We start from the raw sequence: 20,941 nt of genomic DNA on the forward strand, positions 1-20,941 counted from the left end.
CTAAAGAATATAGGGATTTCTGAGGTGATGAAGATATTTTTTTTTAAACTTTTATTCCTTTTTGGGTATTCTTTCTGATTTTTTTTTTTTTTTTTTTGGTCTTTTTGCTATTTCTTGGGCCGCTCCTGCGGCATATGGAGGTTCCCAGGCTAGGGGTCTAATCAGAGCTGCAGCCGACGGCCTATCCCAGAGCCACAGCAACGCTGGATCCCAGCTGCATCTGCAACCTACACCACAGCTCACGGCAACGCCGGATCCTTAACCCACTGAGCAAGGCCAGGGATCGAACCCGCAACCTCATGGTTCCTAGTCGGATTCGTTAACTACTGAGCCACGATGGGAACTCCTGAAGATGTTTTAAGAATGACTGTGGTGGAGTTCCCGTTGTGGCGCAGTGGTTAACGAATCCGACTAGGAACCATGAGGTTGCGGGTTCGATCCCTGCCCTTGCTCAGTGGGTTAACGATCCGGCGTTGCCGTGAGCTGTGGTGTAGGTTGCAGATGCAGCTGGGATCCCGAGTTGCTGTGGCTCTGGTGTAGGCCGGCGGCTGCAGCTCTGATTAGATCCCTAGCCTGGGAACCTCCATATGCCGCAGGAGCGGCCCAAGAAATAGCAAAAAGACCAAAAAAAAAAAAAAAAAAGAATGACTGTGGTGATAGTTGCACATATCTGCAAATATTAAAAACCATGGAATTGTACACTTTTAATGAATGAGTTGTATGGTATATGAACTATATCTCAATAAAGCTGTTAAAAATAATGTTGAGTGAAAAAAAAGAAATAGGAGTTTTATAGAACAATAGCATTTAAGTAAATTAAATACCACACATGTTGAATTTTAAAAGTATATGCATATATCTGAATAAACATGAGGAAGATGGGTTGGGGACAAATATTAGATATAATAGAGAATGTAATTATAATGGGGGAAAGGAAATAGGAGGTAAAGGGGAAAATAAAACACAAAGGGTCCTTTCATGGACCAATGTGATAGTGTGCCATACTGATGAGTTCGATTAACTCAACGGTGTGCATCTGACATTTAAGAGAGTTCATCCTTTCCCCGCAAAAGAAGTTTAAGGTGTTGGTGAGACATGAAGGAAGAAATATCTAGCAGGCAGCTAGAAACACAGGAGTGACAACAAATAATCCAGAGAGCAAAGGTTCTCAAACATTTTGGCCTTGGGACATTTGAGGACCTTTAAGAGTTATGACTATGGATAATTACCCTATTGATACTAAAACTGAGAAATGTTAAAAAAATAATAATTCATTTAAAATAGTAATAATGAGTGAAGTAAGTCAAAGACAAATATATGATATTATTTATATGTGGAATCTAATATAAAATGACAAGGGAACTTGTTTATAGAACAGAAATAAAGTCACAAATTTCAAAACCAATCTTAGGGTTACCATAGGGGAAACTGTGGGGGTAGGAAGGAATTAGGAGGAGGGAATAGCATATACACACTACTGTAAAGAGTAGATAGGGGAGTTCCCGTTGTGGCGCAGTGGTTAACGAATCCGACTAAGAACCATGAGGTTGCGGGTTGGATCCCTGGCCTTGCTCAGTGGGTTAAGGATCCGGCGTTGCCGTGAGCTGTGGTGTAGGTTGCAGATGGGGCTCAGATCCCACGTTGCTGTGTCTCTGGCATAGGCTGGTGGCCGCAGCTCCGATTAGACCCCTAGCCTGGGAACCTCCATATGCCACGGGAGCAGCCCTAGAAAAGGCAAAAAAAAAAAAAAAAAAAAAAAAAAAAAAAAGGAGACAGTTAACAAGAACCTACTGTATGGCACAGGAAAAGCTACTCAATGGTTTGTAATAACCCACATGGGAAATAAAGGATGGATATATATATATTTATATATGTAGATACAACTGATTCATTTTTCTGTACACATGACACCTACACAACATTGTAAGTCTCCAATAAAATTAATAAAAGAATAAACCTAAATGTTGTGCTAATAAAACTGCTATCCACTTATCAGTAAAAAAGTAGTAATAATAAATAATAAATCCAGTACGTGGTAACCTATTTTTTAATGAAAATGTATATTCATTAAAAATGAAAAATATGTCATTTTCCCCCAAAATTTAGTGGAAAAGGTAGTGTTATTGACTGATTGTTTGTGTCCCCCAACTCCATACATTGAAATCTTATTCCCGGAGTTCCCGTCATGGCTCAGTGGTTAACGAACCCGACTAGCATCCATGGGGATGTGGGTTTGATCCCTGGCCTCACTCAGTGGGTTGGGGATCTGGCATTGCCGTGAGCTGTGGTGTAGGTCAAAGATGTGGCTTGGATCCTGCGTTGCTGTGGCTGTGGCGTAGGCCGGCAGCTGCAGCTCAAATTGGAACCCCTATCCTGGGAACCTCCGTATGTCGTGGGTATAGCCCTAAAAAGACAAAAAAAAAAAAAAAAAAAAAAAAAGGAAAATCTTATTCCTAATGTGATGGTATTAGGAAGCGGGGCCTTTGGGAAGTATTAGGATTAGATGAGATCTTGAAGGTGGAGCCCTCATGAATGGGATTAGTGCCTTTACAAGTTGGGAGAGAGCTTACTACCGGCTGCTCTTGCCATGTGAGAATACTAGAAGTTGGCAATCTGCAACACAGAAGAGAACTCCCACCAGAACTCAACCATGCTAGCATCCTGATCTCTGACTTCCAGTCTCCAGAACTATGAGAAATAAATTTCTGTTGTTTTTAAGCCACCTAGTTACAGTATTTTTATTATAACAGCCCAAGCTAAGTCAGCATGGTTTTACATTTTTGCAAGTTTATCTAATGTTTTATTTAATTAGAAGATAGCTGGGACTCTCAGTCTGTTTCTGTACTCAATTTACTGTGATAGGGTCACAGCGTCACAAAGTTGAAAAGAAATTTTTTTTGGCTGCATGTGTGACATGTGGAAGTTCTGGGCCAGGGATGGAACCTGCACCACAGCAGCAACCCAAGCCACTGCAGTAGTAATGCCAGATCTTTTACGTGCATTCCCACAGGGAACTCCGAAAATAAATATTTTAACAGCTTTTTCAGAATATGTCATGTGTAGATATGTCATGTAGCTTATGAAAAATGCTATTGTATACTTGCGAGTGAATGAAAATGATAAAGGCAGAGTTCCCATGTGGCTGGGTGGGTTAAGAACCCAACATAGTGTCCATGAGAGGTAAGGATCCAGTGTTGCCACAGCTGTGGCACAAGTCATAGACGTGACTCAGATCTAGTGTTGCTGTGGCTGTGGCATAGGCCTGCACTTGCAGCTCCAATTCAACCCATAGCCAGGGAACTTGCATATGCTGCAGGTGTGGCCATTAAAAAAAAAAAAGAAAATGATAAAGTCAAATAGTGTACTAGTATTATTTTTAAAATAGTTTTGATCTCATGGACCTCCTGATAGAGAGGGGTGTTCCTGGACCATGATTTGAGAACTGCCACCCTAAAGAGTCCATAGATCAAACAATGATCAGGAAGTAATACGATCAAGGGAAGGAAGGAATTAAAACTGAGAAGACTGAGAGATAAATCCTGGATTGTTTACACATTAGGAAGCTAGAATAAGTGGAACCGGCAAAGGAAATCATTGTTTTTTTGTTTTTTTTTTTTTTGTCTTTTTAGGGTCTCACCCTCGGCATATGGAGGTTCCCAGGCTAGGGGGTCTCTTTGGAGCTACAGCTCCCGGCCTACACCACAACCACAGCAACGCCAGATCCGAGCCGTGTCTGTGACCTACACCACAGCTCATGGCAACGCCAGATCCCTAACCCACCGGGTGAGACCAGGGATCAAACCCACAACCTCATGGTTCCTAGTCGGATTTGTTTCCGTTGCATCAGGATGGGAACTTCCATTGGTGATTTTTGATTCTGAGAGCTACATTGGTAGAGTCGGGGACTATGCAAGTGGGGAAGCCAATTGTAAGAATTCAAAGGGAGAATGTAAAGTGAGGAAGCAGAAGTAGCACCTAAAGACTAATTAAAAAGTGGGCTGAGGAGTTCCTGTCGTGGCGCGGTGGTTAACGAATCCGACTAGGAACCATGAGGTCGGGGGTTTGGTCCCTGCCCTTGCTCAGTGGGTTAACGATCCGGCGTTGCCGTGAGCTGTGGTGTAGGTTGCAGACGCGGCTCGGATCCCGCGTTGCTGTGGCTCTGGCGTAGGCCGGTGGCTACAGCTCCGATTAGACCCCTAGCCTGGGAACCTCCATATGCCGCGGGAGCGGCCCAAGAAATAGCAACAACAACAACAACAACAAAAGACAAAAGACAAAAAGACCAAAAAAAAAAAAAAAAAAAAAAAAAGTGGGCTGAGAAAGAAATGAGGAATGAAAGATGGTAATCATAATGCAAAAGAACCAAGTCAAGTTTAGTTTTTAAAAGGAATGAGGGAGTATACGTTACTTTATAGGCAAAGTGGAGAGAAACAGGTGAAATTGGATGTATTGAAAATGAATTATGAGATAAATAACTTTTATACAAATATTGAATAACATCTGAAACTAATATGTTAAAACATTTTTTTTTTTGCAGAAATGGGAGAGGATCAGGTCAAGAGGAATGGGCCTGGAAGGGGTAAAAAGAACCTCTTCAACTGAACAGAGGAGAAGATAGTGTATCTTCCTGAATAAGAAATGATAAACTGGAGAAAACAGAAAATGGAGATGTTTGCAATGAATAGGTTCAAATTTATTGCTTGAATATTATGATTCAAGAAACATAAAGATTGTATTTTCTTACTTTCAGTTGGGCTTAGCAGAGAAAATCAAGCATGTACTTCCTCTTATATTCTTCTATCCCTTAGTGTAGACTTGGACATACTCGGTGGCAATAAATATTTGTTGTTTGAATAAATCAATATATAATCTTTTAATTCAAGCCCAGAGCTGTACTGAAGCTTTCTAGCAACATTATTATAGTAAGAAATGCTACTCCCCAAATGCTCCTAGATCATCTTTTTTCTCTTTTTATTTATTTATTTTTTTAATTTTTAAAATTTTTAATTTTATTTTTTTGTCTTTTTTGCTATTTCTTTGGGCCGCTCCTGTGGCATATGGAGGTTCCCAGGCTAGGGGTCTAATCGGAGCTGTAGCCCCTGGCCTATGCCAGAGCCACAGCAACTCGGGATCCGAGCCGCGTCTGCGACCTACACCACAGCTCACGGCAATGCCAGATCCTTAACCCACTGAGCAAGGGCAGGGACCAAACCCGCAACCTCATGGTTCCTAGTTGGATTGGTTAACCACTGCACCACGACGGGAACTCCTTTTTTCTCTTTTTAGATATCAGAACAAGAGTAATAGAAATAAAAAGACCAACCTAAAGTAGTTATATAACACAAAGAGCCAGCAGATAAATCGTGTAACTGGATTCAATATGCAATAACAAAAATCTCAATAAGTAAACTAGTAAATCAATCAATCCCTAACTCCCCTTGTGTCTCTCTCTCCCTAATACTCATTTTTGTTTGTTAATTCAATTACTGTAATATTTTTTCTTCTTATTTTTGGGATGGAATCATGCCATCAGGTACATAACATATTGGTTGTACTTGTGACTTAAGAATTGCAAGCACAGTTAAAATCTTAATGTATCATTTCTTCATCTTTTAGGTCCTTGCTAGGCAAAGTGTTCTTTGTACCAGCAATATTGCCACCATCTGGGAACCTCTCAGAAATGCAGAATTTGGGAGTTCCTGTTGTGGCTCAGTGGTAACAAACCTGACTAGCATCCATGAGGAAGTGGGTTTGATTCCTGGCCTTGCTCAGTGGGTTAAGGATCAGGACATTGTGGTGAGCTGTGGCATAGGTTGCAGACACAGCTTGGATTGGTGTTGCTGTGGCTGTGGCTGTGGCTGTGGCTGTGGCTGTGGTGCGGGCTTGCAGCTGTAGCTCTGATTCGACCCCTAGCCTGGGAACTTCCATGTACTGTGGGTGTGGCCCTAAAAAGCCAAAAAAGAAAAGAAAAAAAAAATGAAACACATAATTTTTTCTCAGGCTCTACTCCACACCGGAATCACAATCTGCATTTTGACAAGATACCCAGAAGATTCACATACATATTCAAGTTTGAGAAGCATTATTTTAGGTGATACAAAACATAAAGATCATTTCTGAGGATCTTACATATAAGATAACAGCAATAACTTCTGGGAAGAAAATAGAATTTAAAAACTCAACATTAAAAATGTCAGATGAGGCATCAGTTTCTTCATTCCTTCTTCCGTAAGCTCAATCCCCTCATTTGCTAGAAAGCTATGTAAGTCTTGGATATTAATCACCTCTCCTTAGAAAAGGTGAGAAATAAATTACAGAAATATTGTTAGCTACCTACAGAGGATGAAAAACACTATTTGTGCTTATATATAACATTATCTACATATTCCCAGAGTTAACAGGAGGGTCAGCAAAAAATCCTGCTTTTAGTTCTGGTTCCGGAAATCAATCAGAAAGTGGCTACAAAAAATAATTGACTAGTGGATTATTGAAAAATCCATGGCAAATTAAGCTACATATAGAAATTTGGCTTTATTTTTTTCTCTTCCTCCTATACCACTTGACAATACAGTTTTTTAAATAGACTTTACTTTAAAAATTTTATTTTTATTTAAAAAATGTTTACCTATAGTTTGCTTCTCTGAGCACTATGCCTTCTAAGAATTTCATTTATCTCAACACAATCAGAAGTAATTTTTCCTCATTCATTGTAAAAATAGTGTAACAATGTTTAAAATTATTTTAAAATGGGAAAAATATAATTCCACCACCCTATCATGAAAAATGTTTTTAGTTTTTCATATTCCATTTCTGCCCTTGGCAATAAGGTTGTACTTTCATAATGTGGAGATTTAATATACACACAATTTTTTTTCTTTTATGGCCGTACTGGTGCCATATGGAAGTTCCCAGGCTAGGGGTTGAACTGGAGCTGCAGTTGCCAGCCTATGCTACAGCCACAGCAGTGCCAGATCTGAGCCGCGTCTTTGACCAACACCATGGCTCACAGCAATACCAGATCCTTAACCCACTGAGCAAAGCCAGGAATTGCACTTGAGTCCTCATGTGTACTAGTTGGGTTCGTTTCCACTGAGCCATAAAGGGAACTCCTATACACACAATTTTGTATTCAGCTTTTCCAGCGTAATATAATTACTTCATAAACATGTTCCCAAGTTGCTACATAATCTTTACAGCATGTGATATCCCATTAGCCTGACATGCCATGGTTTATGTGGTAATTCTCATTCTGTCAGACATTTTAGGCTGTTTCAAATTTCTCTGAAGGTCTTTGTGCAGAGATTTGTTTTTTCTTTTATTCAGTTAAACTATTTCCAGAGGATAAGTTTCTAGGATTGGGGTTAGTGGAGAAAAGGAATAACTCTTTTTTTTTTTTTTTTTTTTGGCCGCACCAGTTCCTGGGTCAGGGATCAAACAGAGCCACAGCAGTAACCCAAGCCACAGCATTAACCCAAGCCACAGCAGTTCAGTGTCCAGTCCTTAACTGCTAGGCCTCCAGAGAACTCCAGTCTCTGGCTCTTGAGATCTGTTACTATATTGAAGACTTCTTTCAGGGAAAATTTCAGAGAATATTATGGGTATTGATACATAAACACAGATTATTGTTTATCCTGTTTCAGCAACATCCTCAAAAATGGAACATATATATATATATTTTTTGTCTTTTTGCCTTTTCTAGGGCCGCTCCCATGGCATATGGAGGTTCCCAGGCTAGGGGTCTAATCAGAGCTGTAGCCACAGGCCTACACCAGAGCCACAGCAACACGGGATCTGAGCCGCAGCTGTGACCTACACCACAGCTCACAGCAATGTCGGATCCTTAACCCACTGAGCAAGGCCAGGAATTGAAACCCACAACCTCATGGTTCCTAGTCGGATTCATTAACTGCTGTGCCATGACAGAACTCCAAAAATGGAACATATGTGAAAGAATTTAAACATTTGTGAAGGGGATATTTGCTTTCTACCAATTGCAAAATATTAAGATGCTATTTATAGTATCTTTTCATCACAGCTTGCAACTTACCCTTGGTGTAACCGATAGCACCCATTAAATCATTCAGACCAACAGTACTATCACCTGTAAGGCAAGGGAAATAAACTTCAGAATCAGATAAGCTATTACTGAGACTCACAGAATTTACGATGTATAAGATTCTATAATTATAAAGACTATAAGAATTCAGTAATCTTTTTCCTAATTTCCTTAGAATTTTATAAAATTATCCTTAGAGGTAACGGTATTATCTTAGAAACAAAGCTTTCAATCTGTAATGAGTCATTCTTGTATATTCCTTTTTACTTTGCTTTTAGAGTCCACTAGACTAAGATTAAATTAAGAAGTGATTGGTTACAGTAAGTGTAGGGAGACAGGACAAACAAACCCAAGCCCAAGTATTTTTTAGTCAGTTAATCAACAAATACTTAGGAGCACCTTCTATGTACATGACACTTTGCTAAGCTTTGGGAATACAAAAGTAAAAATGCTGGAAGAGTTTTTGCTATTAAGGAGTGTACAGTCTGGTAGAGGGAAATAGACATGAGTATATAAACAAATAAGCAAAAAGATATTCTTATTTTGAAGTAATGTTAAGATGCTATCAAAGATTAAATAGCATAAAATCATAAAGGGTAATAGTGGGTGGAATTGCTTTAGACAGGGAGGTGAGGGAAGGCTTTCTGAAGTGAGCCTATTTGGTTTGAGGCTTGAATGATGCAAAGAGGAAAGCCATGTGAAGAACTGGGAGAAGAACATTCCAAGTAGAAAAATAGTATATGTGATAGGTTTAAAGTAGTAATAGATTTGATGTTACTGAGAGAGAAAAGACCGAGGCCAGTGTGAAAGGGGACAAATTTTGCAGGGTCCTGTTGGCCATGATGATAGAGTTTGCATTTCATTCTTTTTTTTTTAATTTATAATTTTTTTATTTTCCCACTGTACAGCAAGGGGGTCAGGTTATCCTTATATGTATATATCACAATTACATTTTTTCCCCCACCCTTTCTTCTGTTGCAACATGAGTATCTAGACAAAGTTCTCAATGTTATTCAGCAGGATCTCCTTGTAAATCTATTCTAAGTTGTGTCTGATAAGCCCAAGCTCCCGATCCCTCCCCCTCCCTCCCCCTCCCATCAGGCAACCACAAGTCTCTTCTCCAAGTCCATGATTTTCTTTTCTGAGGAGATGTTCATTTGTGCTGGATATTAGATTCCAGTTATAAGTGATAGCATATGGTATTTGTCTTTGTCTTTCTGGCTCATTTCACTCAGGATGAGATTCTCTAGTTCCATCCATGTTGCTGCAAATGGCATTATGTCATTCTTTTTTATGGCTGAGTAGTATTCCATTGTGTATATATACCACCTCTTCCGAATCCAATCATCTGTCGATGGACATTTGGGTTGTTTCCATGTCCTGGCTATTGTGAATAGTGCTGCAATGAACATGTGGGTGCACGTGTCTCTTTTAAGTAGAGTTCTGTCTGGATATATGCCCAAGAGTGGGATTGTGGGGTCATATGGAAGTTCTATGTATAGATTTCTAAGGTATCTCCAAACTGTTCTCCATATTGGCTGTACCAGTTGACATTCCCACCAGCAGTGCAGGAGGGTTCCCTTTTCTCCACAGCCCCTCCAGCACTTGTTATTTGTGGATTTATGAATGAGGGCCATTCTGACTGGTGTGAGGTGGTATCTCATGGTAGTTTTGATTTGCATTTCTCTTATAATCAGGGATGTTGAGCCTTTTTTCATGTGTTTGTTGGCCATCTGTATATCTTCTTTGGAGAAATGTCTATTCAGGTCTTTTGCCCATTTTTCCATTGATTGATTGGCTTTTTTGCTGTTGGGTTGTATAAGTTGTTTATATAGTCTAGAGATTAAGCCTTTGTCAGTTGCATCATTTGAAACTATTTTCTCCCATTCTGTAAGTTGTCTTTTTGTTTTCTTTTGGGTTTCCTTTGCTGTGCAAAAGCTTTTCAGTTTGATGAGGTCCCATGGGTTTATTTTTGCTCTAATTTCTATTGCTTTGGGAGACTGACCTGAGAAAATATTCATGATGCTGATCTCAGAGAGTGTTTTGCCTATGTTTTCTTCTAGGAGTTTGATGGTGTCCTGTCGTATATTTAAGTCTTTCAGCCATTTGGAGTTTATTTTTGTGCATGGTGTGAGGGTGTGTTCTAGTTTCATTGCTTTGCATGCAGCTGTCCAGGTTTCCCAGCAATGCTTGCTGAAAAGACTTTCCTTTTCCCATTTTATGTTCTTGCCTCCCTTGTCAAAGATTAATTGACCATAGGTGTCAGGGTTTATTTCCGGATTCTCTATTCTGTTCCACTGGTCTGTCTGTCTGTTTTGATACCAGTACCACACTGTTTTGATGACTGTGGCTTTGTAGTATTTCTTGAAGTCTGGGAGAGTTATGCCTCCTGCTTGGTTTTTGTTTCTCAGGATTGCTTTGGCGATTCTGGGTCTTTTGTGGTTCCATATAAATGTTTGGATTATTTGTTGTAGTTCTCTGAAAAATGTCATGGGTAATTTGAATTTGGGATTGCATTGAATCTGTAGATTGCTTTGGGTAGTATGGCCATTTTTACAATATTGATTTTTCCAATCCAGGAACATGGAATATCTTTCCATTTCTTTACATCTTCTTTGATTTCTTTGATTAAAGTTTTATAGTTCTCAACATATAGGTCCTTTACCTCCTTGGTCAGGTGTATTCCGAGGTATTTGATTTTGTGAGGTGCAATTTTAAAAGGTATTGTATTTTTGTATTCCTTTTCTAATATTTCATTGCTGGTATACAGAATGCATTTCATTCTGATTGCAATGGAATGTCACTGGAGGCCTTGAAGAAGTAGGGTAATTTGACTAGATTTCAATTTTCAAAAGATCACTCTGGATGGTATATGCAGCTGGGATGTTGGAGGAATGAGAACTAGATAGAAGACTGTTTCAGTGGCCTGGGAAAGAAATGACAGAGGCTAGGGCTATGGTTATAGTAGTGGAGATGGTAATAAATGGATTCAGGACCCATTTTTCAAGTTGAGCCTAGACCTGAATGTGGGATATGAGGGAAAGAAGAAATCGAGGATGAAACCTAGTCTCTTCTCCCTGGCAAAAAAAAAAAAACCCAACAAGGTAAATGGGTTGCCATTACTAAGATGGGGAGGACTTGAGACTTTTTAGGGGAATTAAATCACTGAAATTATCCATTAAATTTGTGATCCTTTTGGACATCCAAGTGGAGACATCAAATAGCTAGTCTGATATAACATTCCTGACTTAGGGAGGTTGAGCTGGAGATACAAATTTGCTTTTATCAGCTCAAAGACTGTATCTGGCCCAGTAAGACTGGATGCAATTATATGAAAAGAGGATATAGATTAAAAAAAAAAAAAAGACAGCTAAGGGTCTAGCTCCGGGGCACTTCATTATTTAGAGATCTTGAAGAAGAGGGAGAGTCAGAAAAGGAAACTGAAAAGCTATCAGTGAGGAAAGAATAAAATCAGGTGGATATGGGGCTTCAAAAGTCCAAAGGAAAAAAAATGTTTCAATAAAGAGGGCATAGTCACTGCTGAGATATAAAGTAAGATAAGAACTGAGAATTGATCATGAACCTTGGCAAGAGATAGGCCATCCATAATTGAGAGCTGGTTCAGTTCCATGCCAGGGAAGTAAGCACTGAAGAGTGAATGGACAACAGATGAATGGATTAAGAAGATGCAGTATATATAAAAAATGGAATACTACTCAGCCATAAAAAAGAACAAAATAATGCCATTTTCAGCAACATGGATGGAACTAGAGACTCTCATACTAAGTGAAGTAAGTCAGAAAGAGAAAGACAAATACCATATGATATTACTCATATCTGGAATCTAATATATGGCACAAATGAAACTTTCCACAGAAAAGAAACTCATGGACTTGAAGAATAGACTTGTGGTTGCCAAGGGGGAGAAAGAGGGAGTGTGATGGACTGGGAGTTTTGGGTTAACAGATGAAAACAATTGCATTTGGAGTGGGTAATCAATGAGGTCCTGCTGTATGGCACAGGGAATGATATCTAGTCACTTGTGATGGAACATGATGGAGGATAATGTGAGAAAAAGAATATATATATATATAACTGGGTCATTTTGCTATACAGTAGAAATTGACAGAACACTGTAAATCAAGTATAATGGAAAAAATAAAAATAATTTAAAAAAGTGAATTGAAGGTTAGGAAGTGGAGACAATGAGTAATGACAACTTTTTTGAGAGGTTCTGCTGCGAAGAGGAGTTGATTGAGTAGTAGCTGGCAGGAGACAAGGGGAATATAAAGTATATCTGCTTGTCAGTGGAATGAAATTGATGATGTGAGAGACAAATAGGAAAGTTACAGGAATTAAATCTTTGAGAAGGCAAGTCAAATGAGATTCAGGGCACAAGAGGAAAGGCTGGCCCAGAGTGGGAGCAGAGATTTCTTTATAACAAGATGAAAGGCAGGGCATATGGGCATAGATATAGTTAAGTTCAGAGAAATGAAGGTAGGAGGATGAGGTTATTCTTATCTAATTGCATCTATATTCTCTATGAAGCCTGAGGTGAGGAGGTGTTTGGAAATTTGAAGAGAAAGGGTGAAATTGTCTCTTAGACAGTGAAAAAGTGAATTTATTTGAAAAAGGTAGTAGGGACCTTGGCGATGTTAAGGGCTGACTTGAAATTTATGGCCATTATGTGGAAGTAAGTTTTATTAGAGGAGTTTGTCAGTTTCTTCAACAATGTTAAGCTGTTTGGGGCCAAGCATAGAGTAAGAAAATGGCTGAGTTTTGGCCAAGTTAGTTTGGTAAGAGTTTTTAGAGTTTGTAAGTTTATATGACATTGAAGTATAGAATTTAGGGAAGAAATTGAGGACATAGAGGGAGAAGTTATTGAATAATGAAAGAATGGTAAGAGTTAAAGGTCTCCACATGGTTGGAGAGTAGCTAGAGTTGGTGCTCTACCATCTGTTATGCTTCAGCCCATGTTCAATAGCACTAATTCATCATATGCAACTCTTGGAATAAAGTCACAGTAATGTGGAAGTTGCATTAGTTCAAACATATTTTTTCCTAAGTAAGAGGATTAGAATTATAAGCTTCAGCAGGAAAAGAAAAAACCTGGGTTGGCTATAGCAGGGGCACTCTTAGCTCCATTTTAATAAAATTAAAAATTAAGTGCCTGTGATGCACAAATGGGAATCATGTTCATTGGCTCAGAATTCTACTTCCATATACATTATTTCAGAGCTGCATGTTCAACACATTTTTTTTTTGGGTTGCTTATATGTTTGCATTTTTTAAATAGCCTCTAGCCACTCTGAGTTATTTACCTGAGCTGTTCAAGCTTCCTGACTCAGTATCAATTGCTGCTTTTGTTATTGCTTTGATTATAAAATGGTATAGATTTTGAGAGGGCTTCCCCAGATTTCCCCATAAGCTCAGAATGGCATGATATATTTAAAGTGATGAAAAGGGAAAACCTACAACCAAGACTACTCTACCCAGTAAGGCTCTTGTTCAGATTTGACTGAGAAATCAAAAACTTTACAGACAAGCAAAAGCTAAGAAAAATCAGCACCAGCAAAATAGCTTTATGACAAATACTAAAAGGACTTCTCTAGGTGGAAAAGAAAAGGCCACAACTAGATATAAGAAAATGATACATGAGAAAGCTCACTGGTAAAGGAAAACTTTTAGTAGAGGGAGGAAATCATCCACACACAAATATGATTTCAAAAACAGTGATTGTGAGAAGAGGAAAACTTGAATGCAGGATATTTGAAAGGCATTTGAAATTGAGACCAGCAATTTAAAACAAACATACGTGCACACACAGGCTTGTGTATGGCTATATTGAGACCTCTGGTAATTGCAAACCAAAAATCTACAATGGATACACAGAGAAATAAGAAAAAGCAATCCAAACACAATACTAAAGATAGTCATCAAACCACAAGAGATGAGAACAAAAGAGGAAGAGGGAAAAAAGATCTACAAAAAAATCTAAAACAATTAACAAAATAGCAATAAGAACATACATATTGACAACTACTTTATGTAATGGATTAAATGCTCCAACCAAAACCCGTAGACTGGCTAAGTGGATACAAAAACAAGACTCGTATATATGCTGTTTGCAAGAGACCTACTTTGGATCTAGGGACACATACAGACTGAAAGCGAGAGGATGGAAAAAGATATTCCATACAAATGGAAATCAAAAGAAGCTGGAGAAGCAGTACTCATAATCAGACAAAACAGAATTTATTTATTTCTTTTTATTGCTGCATCTGCAGCATATTCCCAGGCCAGGGGTTAAATCTGAGCTGTAGACATGATTTAACGCTGCAACTGCAGCAATGCCAGCTCCTTTGTCCCACTGTGTCAGGCCAGGGATTGAACCAACACCTCTGAAATGACCTGAGCTACTGCAGTCAAATTCTTAACCCACTGTGCCACAGTGGGACCTCCAAAATAGACTTTATTTATTTATTTATTTTTTTACTTATCAATAATTACTTTACAAAATAGACTTTAAATTAAGAACTATAAGAGACAAAGATGGACACTATGTAATGATCAAAGGACCAATCCAGGAAGAAGATATTACAATTGTAAATATATATGTACCCAACATAGGAGCACCTCAATATATAAGACAACTGCTAACAGCTATAAAAGGAGAAATTGATAACACAGTAATAGTGAGGGACTTTAATATTTCATTTACACCAATGGACAGATAATCCAGACAGAAAATCAGTAAAGAAACACAGGCCTTAAAAAATGCATTAGGTCGGATGGACTTACTCGATATTTATAGAACAATCCATCTGAAAGCAGAATACAGATTCTTCTCAAGAATGAATGGAACATTCTCCAGGGTAGATCACATCCTGGGCCACAAATCAAGCCTCGGTAAATTTAAGAACACTGAAGTCATATCAAGCATCTTTTCTGCTACAAGAGATTAAATCAACTACAAGAAAAAACTGCAAAAACCACAAACATATGAAGACTAAACAATATGTGACTAAACAACCAATGGGTCACTGAAGAAATCAAAGAGGAAATTAAAAAATACCTAGAGACAAATGAAAATGAAAACACAGTGATCCAAAACCACAGGATGCAGCAACAGCAGTTCTAAGAGGGAAGTTTATTGCAATACAACCTTACCTCAGGATATAAGAATAATCCCAAATAAACAACCTATCCTTATTCGTAAAGCAACTAGAGAAAGAAGAACAAAACCCAAAGTTAGTAGGAAGAAAGAAATAATAAAGATCAGAGCAGGTGTAAATGAAATAGAAATGAAGAAAACAATAGGAAAGATCAATCAATGAAGGAGTTCCCTTGTAGCATACAGCAGGTTAAGGAGCTGATACTGTCACTTCAGCAGCTTGGGTCCCTGCTATGGCACAGGTTTGATTCCTGGCCCAGGAACTTCCACAAACCAAAGACATGGCCAAAAAAAGAAAAGAAAGAAAAAAAATCAATGAAATCAAAAAGTGGTTCTTTGAAAAGATAAAACAAAATTGATAAACCTTTAGCTAGACTCATCAAGAAAAAAAGAGAGAGGGCTCAATCAATAAAATTAGAAATGAAAAAGAAGTTACAAATGACACTATGGAAATACAAAGGATCATAACATGCCATTAAAATGGACAACATAGAAGAAACAGAAAAAGTCTCCAAGACCTACCAAGGAAGAAACAAAGTATGAACAGACCAATCACAAGTACTGAAATTGAAAAACTGTGATTAAAAAACTTCCAATGAAAAGCTCAGGAACAAAAAGTTCCTGTTTTGGCTCAGCAGTAACAAACCCAATTAATATCCATGAGGAGGTGGGCTTGATCCCTGGCCTTGCTCAGTGGGTTAAGTATCTGGCATTGCCATGAGCTGTAGGCCACAGACGCAGCTTGGATCCTGTGTTGCTGTGGTTGTGGCTGTGGCTGGCAGCTGCAGCTCTGATTCGACCTCTAGCCTGGGAACTTCCATATATGCTGCAACTGCAGCCCTAAAAAAGCAAACAAAACAAAACAAAACAAAACAACCCCAAACAAACAAAACAAAACAAAACAAAAACAAAAAGCTCAGGATCAGATGGCTTCACAGGTGAATTCTATCACAAATTTAGAGAAGAGTTAACATTTATTCTTCTGAAACTTTTTCAAAAAATTGCAGAGGAAGGAACACTCCCAAATTCATTCTATGAGGCTGCCATAGCCCTGATATCAAACCAGACAAAAATACTACAAAAAAAAAAAAAGAAAGAAAACTACAGGCCAATACTACTGATGAACATAGATGCAAAAATCCTCAACAAAATAAACAAAATACTAGCAAATAAAATCCAACAATACATGAAAAGGACCATACATCATAATCAAGTGGGATTTATTCCAGGGATATAAGGCTTTTTAATATCCACAAATCAATCAGTATGATATATCACATTAACAAACTGAAGATAAAAACCATATGATCACCTCAATATATACAGAGAAAGTTTTTGACAAAATTCAACATCCATTTATGATAAAACTCTCCAGAAAGTGGGTGTAGAGGGAAACTACCTCAACATGATAAAAGCCATATATGACAAACCCACTGCTAACAACATTCTCAATGGTGAAAAGCTGAGAGGATTTTTGCTAAGGTCAGGAATAAAACAAGGATGTCCACTCTCACCACTTATTATTCAACATAGTTTAGAAGTCCTAGCCATGGCAATCAGAGAAGAAAAATAAGTAAAATGAATCCAAATTGGAAACGAAGTAAACTCTCACTGTTTGTAGATGACATGATATTATACTTAGAAAATCCTAAAGATGGGACTAGAACACTGTTAGAAGTCATCAATGGATATGGTAAAGTTGAAGTATACAAAAGCAATACAAGAAATCAAGTGCATTTCTATATACTAAAATGAAGGATCAGAAAGAGAAATTAGGGAAACCATCTCATTTACTATCACATCAAAAAGAATAAAATACCTAGGAATAAACCCACCTTAAAGAGACAAAAGGCTTGTACTCTTAAAACTATAAGACACTGATGAAAGAAATCAAAGGTGACACAAACAGATGGAAAGATAAACCATGCTCTTGGATTGGAAGAATCAATACTACCCAAGGCAATTTATAGAGTCAGTGCAATCTCTATCAATTTACCAATGGCATTTTTCACAGAAGTAGAACAAAAAAATGTTAAAATATGTATAGAGACACAGAAAACCCTGAAGAGCTAAAGCAATCTTGAGAAAGAAAATGGAGCTGGAAGAATCAGGCTCCTTGACTTCAGACAATATTATAAAGCTATGGTCACCAAAACAGTATGGTATGATACTGGCACAAAAACAGAAATATAGATCAATGGAACAGTATAGAAAGCCCAGAAATAAACTCACACACTTATGGCCAACTAATCTACAAAAAAGGAGGCAAGGATATACAATGGAGAAAAGACAGTTTCTTCAGTAAGTGGTACTACATATAAAAGAATGAAATTAGACCACTCCCTAACACCATACATAAAAATCAACTCAACATGGATTAAAGACCCAAACATAAGACTGAATACTATAAAAAATTCTTAGAAAACATAGGCAGAATACTTTCTTCCATAAACCTCAGCACTATCTTTTAAGATCCACCTCCTAGATAATAAAAATAAAAACAAATAAACCAATGGGACCTAATTAAACAAAGTTTTTGCACAGCAAAGGAAACCATAAACAAAATGACAACTCGCAGAATGGAAGAAAATATTTGCAAACAAAGTGACCGACAAGGGATTAATCTCCAAAATATACAAACAACTCATTCAGTTTAACATCAAAAAGACATTAAAAAAAAAAAACCAATAAAAAAAGGGGCAGAAGGTATAAACAGACATTTCTCCAAAGAAGACAGACAGATGGCCAAAAAGCAAATGTAAAGATACTTCACATCATTAATTTTTAGAGAAATGCAAACCAAAACCACAATGAAGTCAAGACCAGTCAGAATGCTCATCATCAAAAAGTCTACAAATGATAAATACTGGAGAGTTTGTGGAGAAAAGGGTACCCCCCCTACACTGTTGGTGGGAATGCAAACTGGTAAGAACACTATGGAGAACAGTATGGTGCTTCTTTGAAAAACTAAAAATAGAGTTGCCATATGACCCAGCAATCCCACTCCTGGGCATATTCCCGAAGAAAACTATAATTAAAAAAAATACATGCACCGCAGTGTTCATTGCAACACTATTTACAATAACCCCAAGACATGAAGCAACATAAGTGTCCATTGACAGATGAATGGATAAAGATATGGTACATATATACAATGGAATATTACTCGGCCATAAAAGGATGAAATAATACTATTTTCAGCAACATGAATGAACCTAGAGATTATCATACTAAGTGAAATAAATCAGACAGACAAATATTACATGATATCACTTCTATGTGGAATCTAAAAAGATGATACAAGGAGTTCCCGTTGTGGCTCAGTGGTTAACAAACCTGTCTAGTATCCATGAGGACATGGGTTTGATCCCTGGCCTTGCTCAATGGGTTAAGGATCTGGCATTGCCATATGCTGTGGTGTTGCAGATGTAGCTTGGATCCCGCGTTGCTGTGGCTGTGGTGTAGGCCGGCAGCTATAGCTCCGATTTGACCTCTAGCCTGGGAACCTCCATATGTCACCAGTGTGGCCCTAAAAAAAGACAAAAAGACAAGTAAATAAATAAATAATAAAATGAACCTACAAAACAGAAACAGACTCACAGACTTTGAAAACACACTTATGGTTATAGGGGAAAGGTAAGGGAGAGGGATGGATTGAAGGTTTGGGATTGGCCTAAGGCGTATGGAATTAATGGTCAGTGGGGACGTGCTGCATAGCACAGGTACGCTACTCAATATTCTGTGATCATCTATATGGGAAAAGACTCTGAAAAAGAATGGATGTGTATATGTATGACATAATCATTTTACTGTACAGCAGAAATCATCACAACATTGTAAATCAACTATACTTCAATAAAACTTTATGAAAAAAGGCTACTTTCAGCAGTTCCAACTGAAGGGCCCAGTGTTTCTCTGAAGAACATAATGACGTCTGTGACACTCACCATCCGCTGACAGTTGGGTCATTAGTTCCTCAAGTTCCTCATCCTTGAGTGTAGTAATTCCCATTATTTTTGCAAAGGATTCAATTTTTTTGATTTTGACCCTTGGTCCTTAGGAAAGATGGGTATTGAAGAATAAGAATAGTGACACTCTCAGAGTGAAAAATGCTTATCATGATCATATATTAGAAACCCCAACTGGAGGGCAAAGAAAAAGGGCACAAAGAAACTATTAATATATATACCTCCCTATATTTAGATTTGTCTGTTGAAAGGAGGGAAACATTGAGAAAGACAACCATTGAGACAAAGGTATCGGTAAACAATATTTATTTCTATAGGGAGGGATTAGATCAGTGGGAAGTGGGGAATTTCCACTTTTTTTTTTTTTGTCTTTTTGCCTTTTCTAGGGCTGCTCCCGTGGCATATGGAGGTTCCCAGGCTAGGGGTCTAATCGGAGCTGTAGCCACAGGCCTACACCAGAGCCACAGCAACACGAGATTCAAGCCGTGTCTGCGACCTACACCACAGCTCACGGCAACGCCAGATCCTTAACCCACTGAGCAAGGGCAGGGATCGAACCCGCAACCTCATGGTTCCCAGTCGGCATTGTTAATCACTGCGCCATGACGGGAACTCCAGAATTTCCACTTAAAAAAAAATTGAGATATAACTGACATATATTAATTTCAGGTGTACAATGTGATTATTCAAAATTTGTATATATTGCAAAATGATCACCATAATAAATCTAGTTAACCTCCATCACCACACATAGTTACGCAATTTTTTCTTGTGGAGAGAACTTTTAAGATCTACTTTCTTAGCAATTTTTTCTTTTGTCATTTTTGGCTGCCCCTGAGGCATGTGGAGCTCTGGGGCCAGGGATCGGAGCTGCAGTCTTGACCTAAGCAGCAGCTACAGCAACACTGGATCCCTAAGCCACTGTGCCAGGTCGGGGATTGAACCTGTGTCCAGTGGCTCCCAAGAGGCTACTGATCCTGTTGTGTGGGAGCTCCTCCTAGCAACTTTTAAATATACAATAAGGCATTATTCACTATAGTAACTATGCTGTATATTACATCCCCATGACTTAACTTTCACTTTTCATATCAGCTTTTTAAGTGGTAGAATTAGATAATTTTCTTTTTCTTTTTTCCTTCTTTTGGCTTCCCCCTCAGCATGCAGAAGTTCCTGAGCAAGGGATTGATCCTGAGCCACAGAAGTGATAATGCTAAGTCCCCAACCACTAAGTTACCAGGGAACTCCAGTACTTTGTATTTAAAAAGTATTTTTTTTCCTGGAGTTCGTGTCGTGGCACAGTGGTTAATGAATCCGACTAGGAACTATGAGGTTGCGGGTTCGATCCCTGCCCTTGCTCAGTGGGTTAAGGATCCGGCGTTGCCGTGAGCTGTGGTGTAGGTCGCAGATGCGGCTCGGATCCCGAGGTGCTGTGGCTGTGGCCAGTTACAGCTCCGATTAGTCCCCTAGCCACATATGCCACAGGTGTGGCCCTAGAAAAAGCAAAAAGACAAAAAAAAAATTTTTTTTTCTTAATTAAAAACGAAAAGTAGGAGTTCCCGTCGTGGCGCAGTGGTTAACGAATCCGACTAAGAACCATGAGGTTGCGGGTTCGGTCCCTGCCCTTGCTCAGTGGGTTAACGATCCGGCGTTGCCGTGAGCTGTGGTGTAGGTTGCAGACGCGGCTCGGATCCTGCGTTGCTGTGGCTCTGGCGTAGGCCGGTGGCTACAGCTCCGATTCAACCC

General features: G+C 38.7%; 1 protein-coding gene and 1 long non-coding RNA gene across 5 annotated transcripts in view; one reads left to right on the plus strand and one right to left on the minus strand.

The window, feature by feature from the left end:
- The window catches only part of LOC146398066 (uncharacterized), a 1,038,644-nt gene that overhangs the window by 777,976 nt on the left and 239,727 nt on the right, over nucleotides 1–20,941 (plus strand). The gene's annotated exons all lie outside the window — the stretch shown is intronic.
- EFCAB3 (EF-hand calcium binding domain 3) overlaps nucleotides 1–20,941 on the minus strand; it is a 371,875-nt gene that overhangs the window by 34,987 nt on the left and 315,947 nt on the right. For all 4 annotated transcript variants that reach the window (XM_084984064.1, XM_084984065.1, XM_084984066.1 and 1 more), the window contains 2 exons: nucleotides 19,178–19,285; nucleotides 8,048–8,101 (listed from right to left, as the gene is read on the minus strand). In XM_084984064.1, the coding sequence (XP_084840190.1) occupies nucleotides 8,048–8,101; nucleotides 19,178–19,285 (162 nt within the window). The remainder of the gene's footprint in view (nucleotides 1–8,047; nucleotides 8,102–19,177; nucleotides 19,286–20,941) is intronic.

This window comes from Sus scrofa, chromosome 12, assembly GCF_054392235.1.
Source record: "Sus scrofa isolate SSC_HxYL_T2T_F1_AM1 chromosome 12, Sscrofa_HxYL_maternal_Yorkshire_Landrace_v2.0, whole genome shotgun sequence".
NCBI lineage: Eukaryota > Metazoa > Chordata > Mammalia > Artiodactyla > Suidae > Sus > Sus scrofa.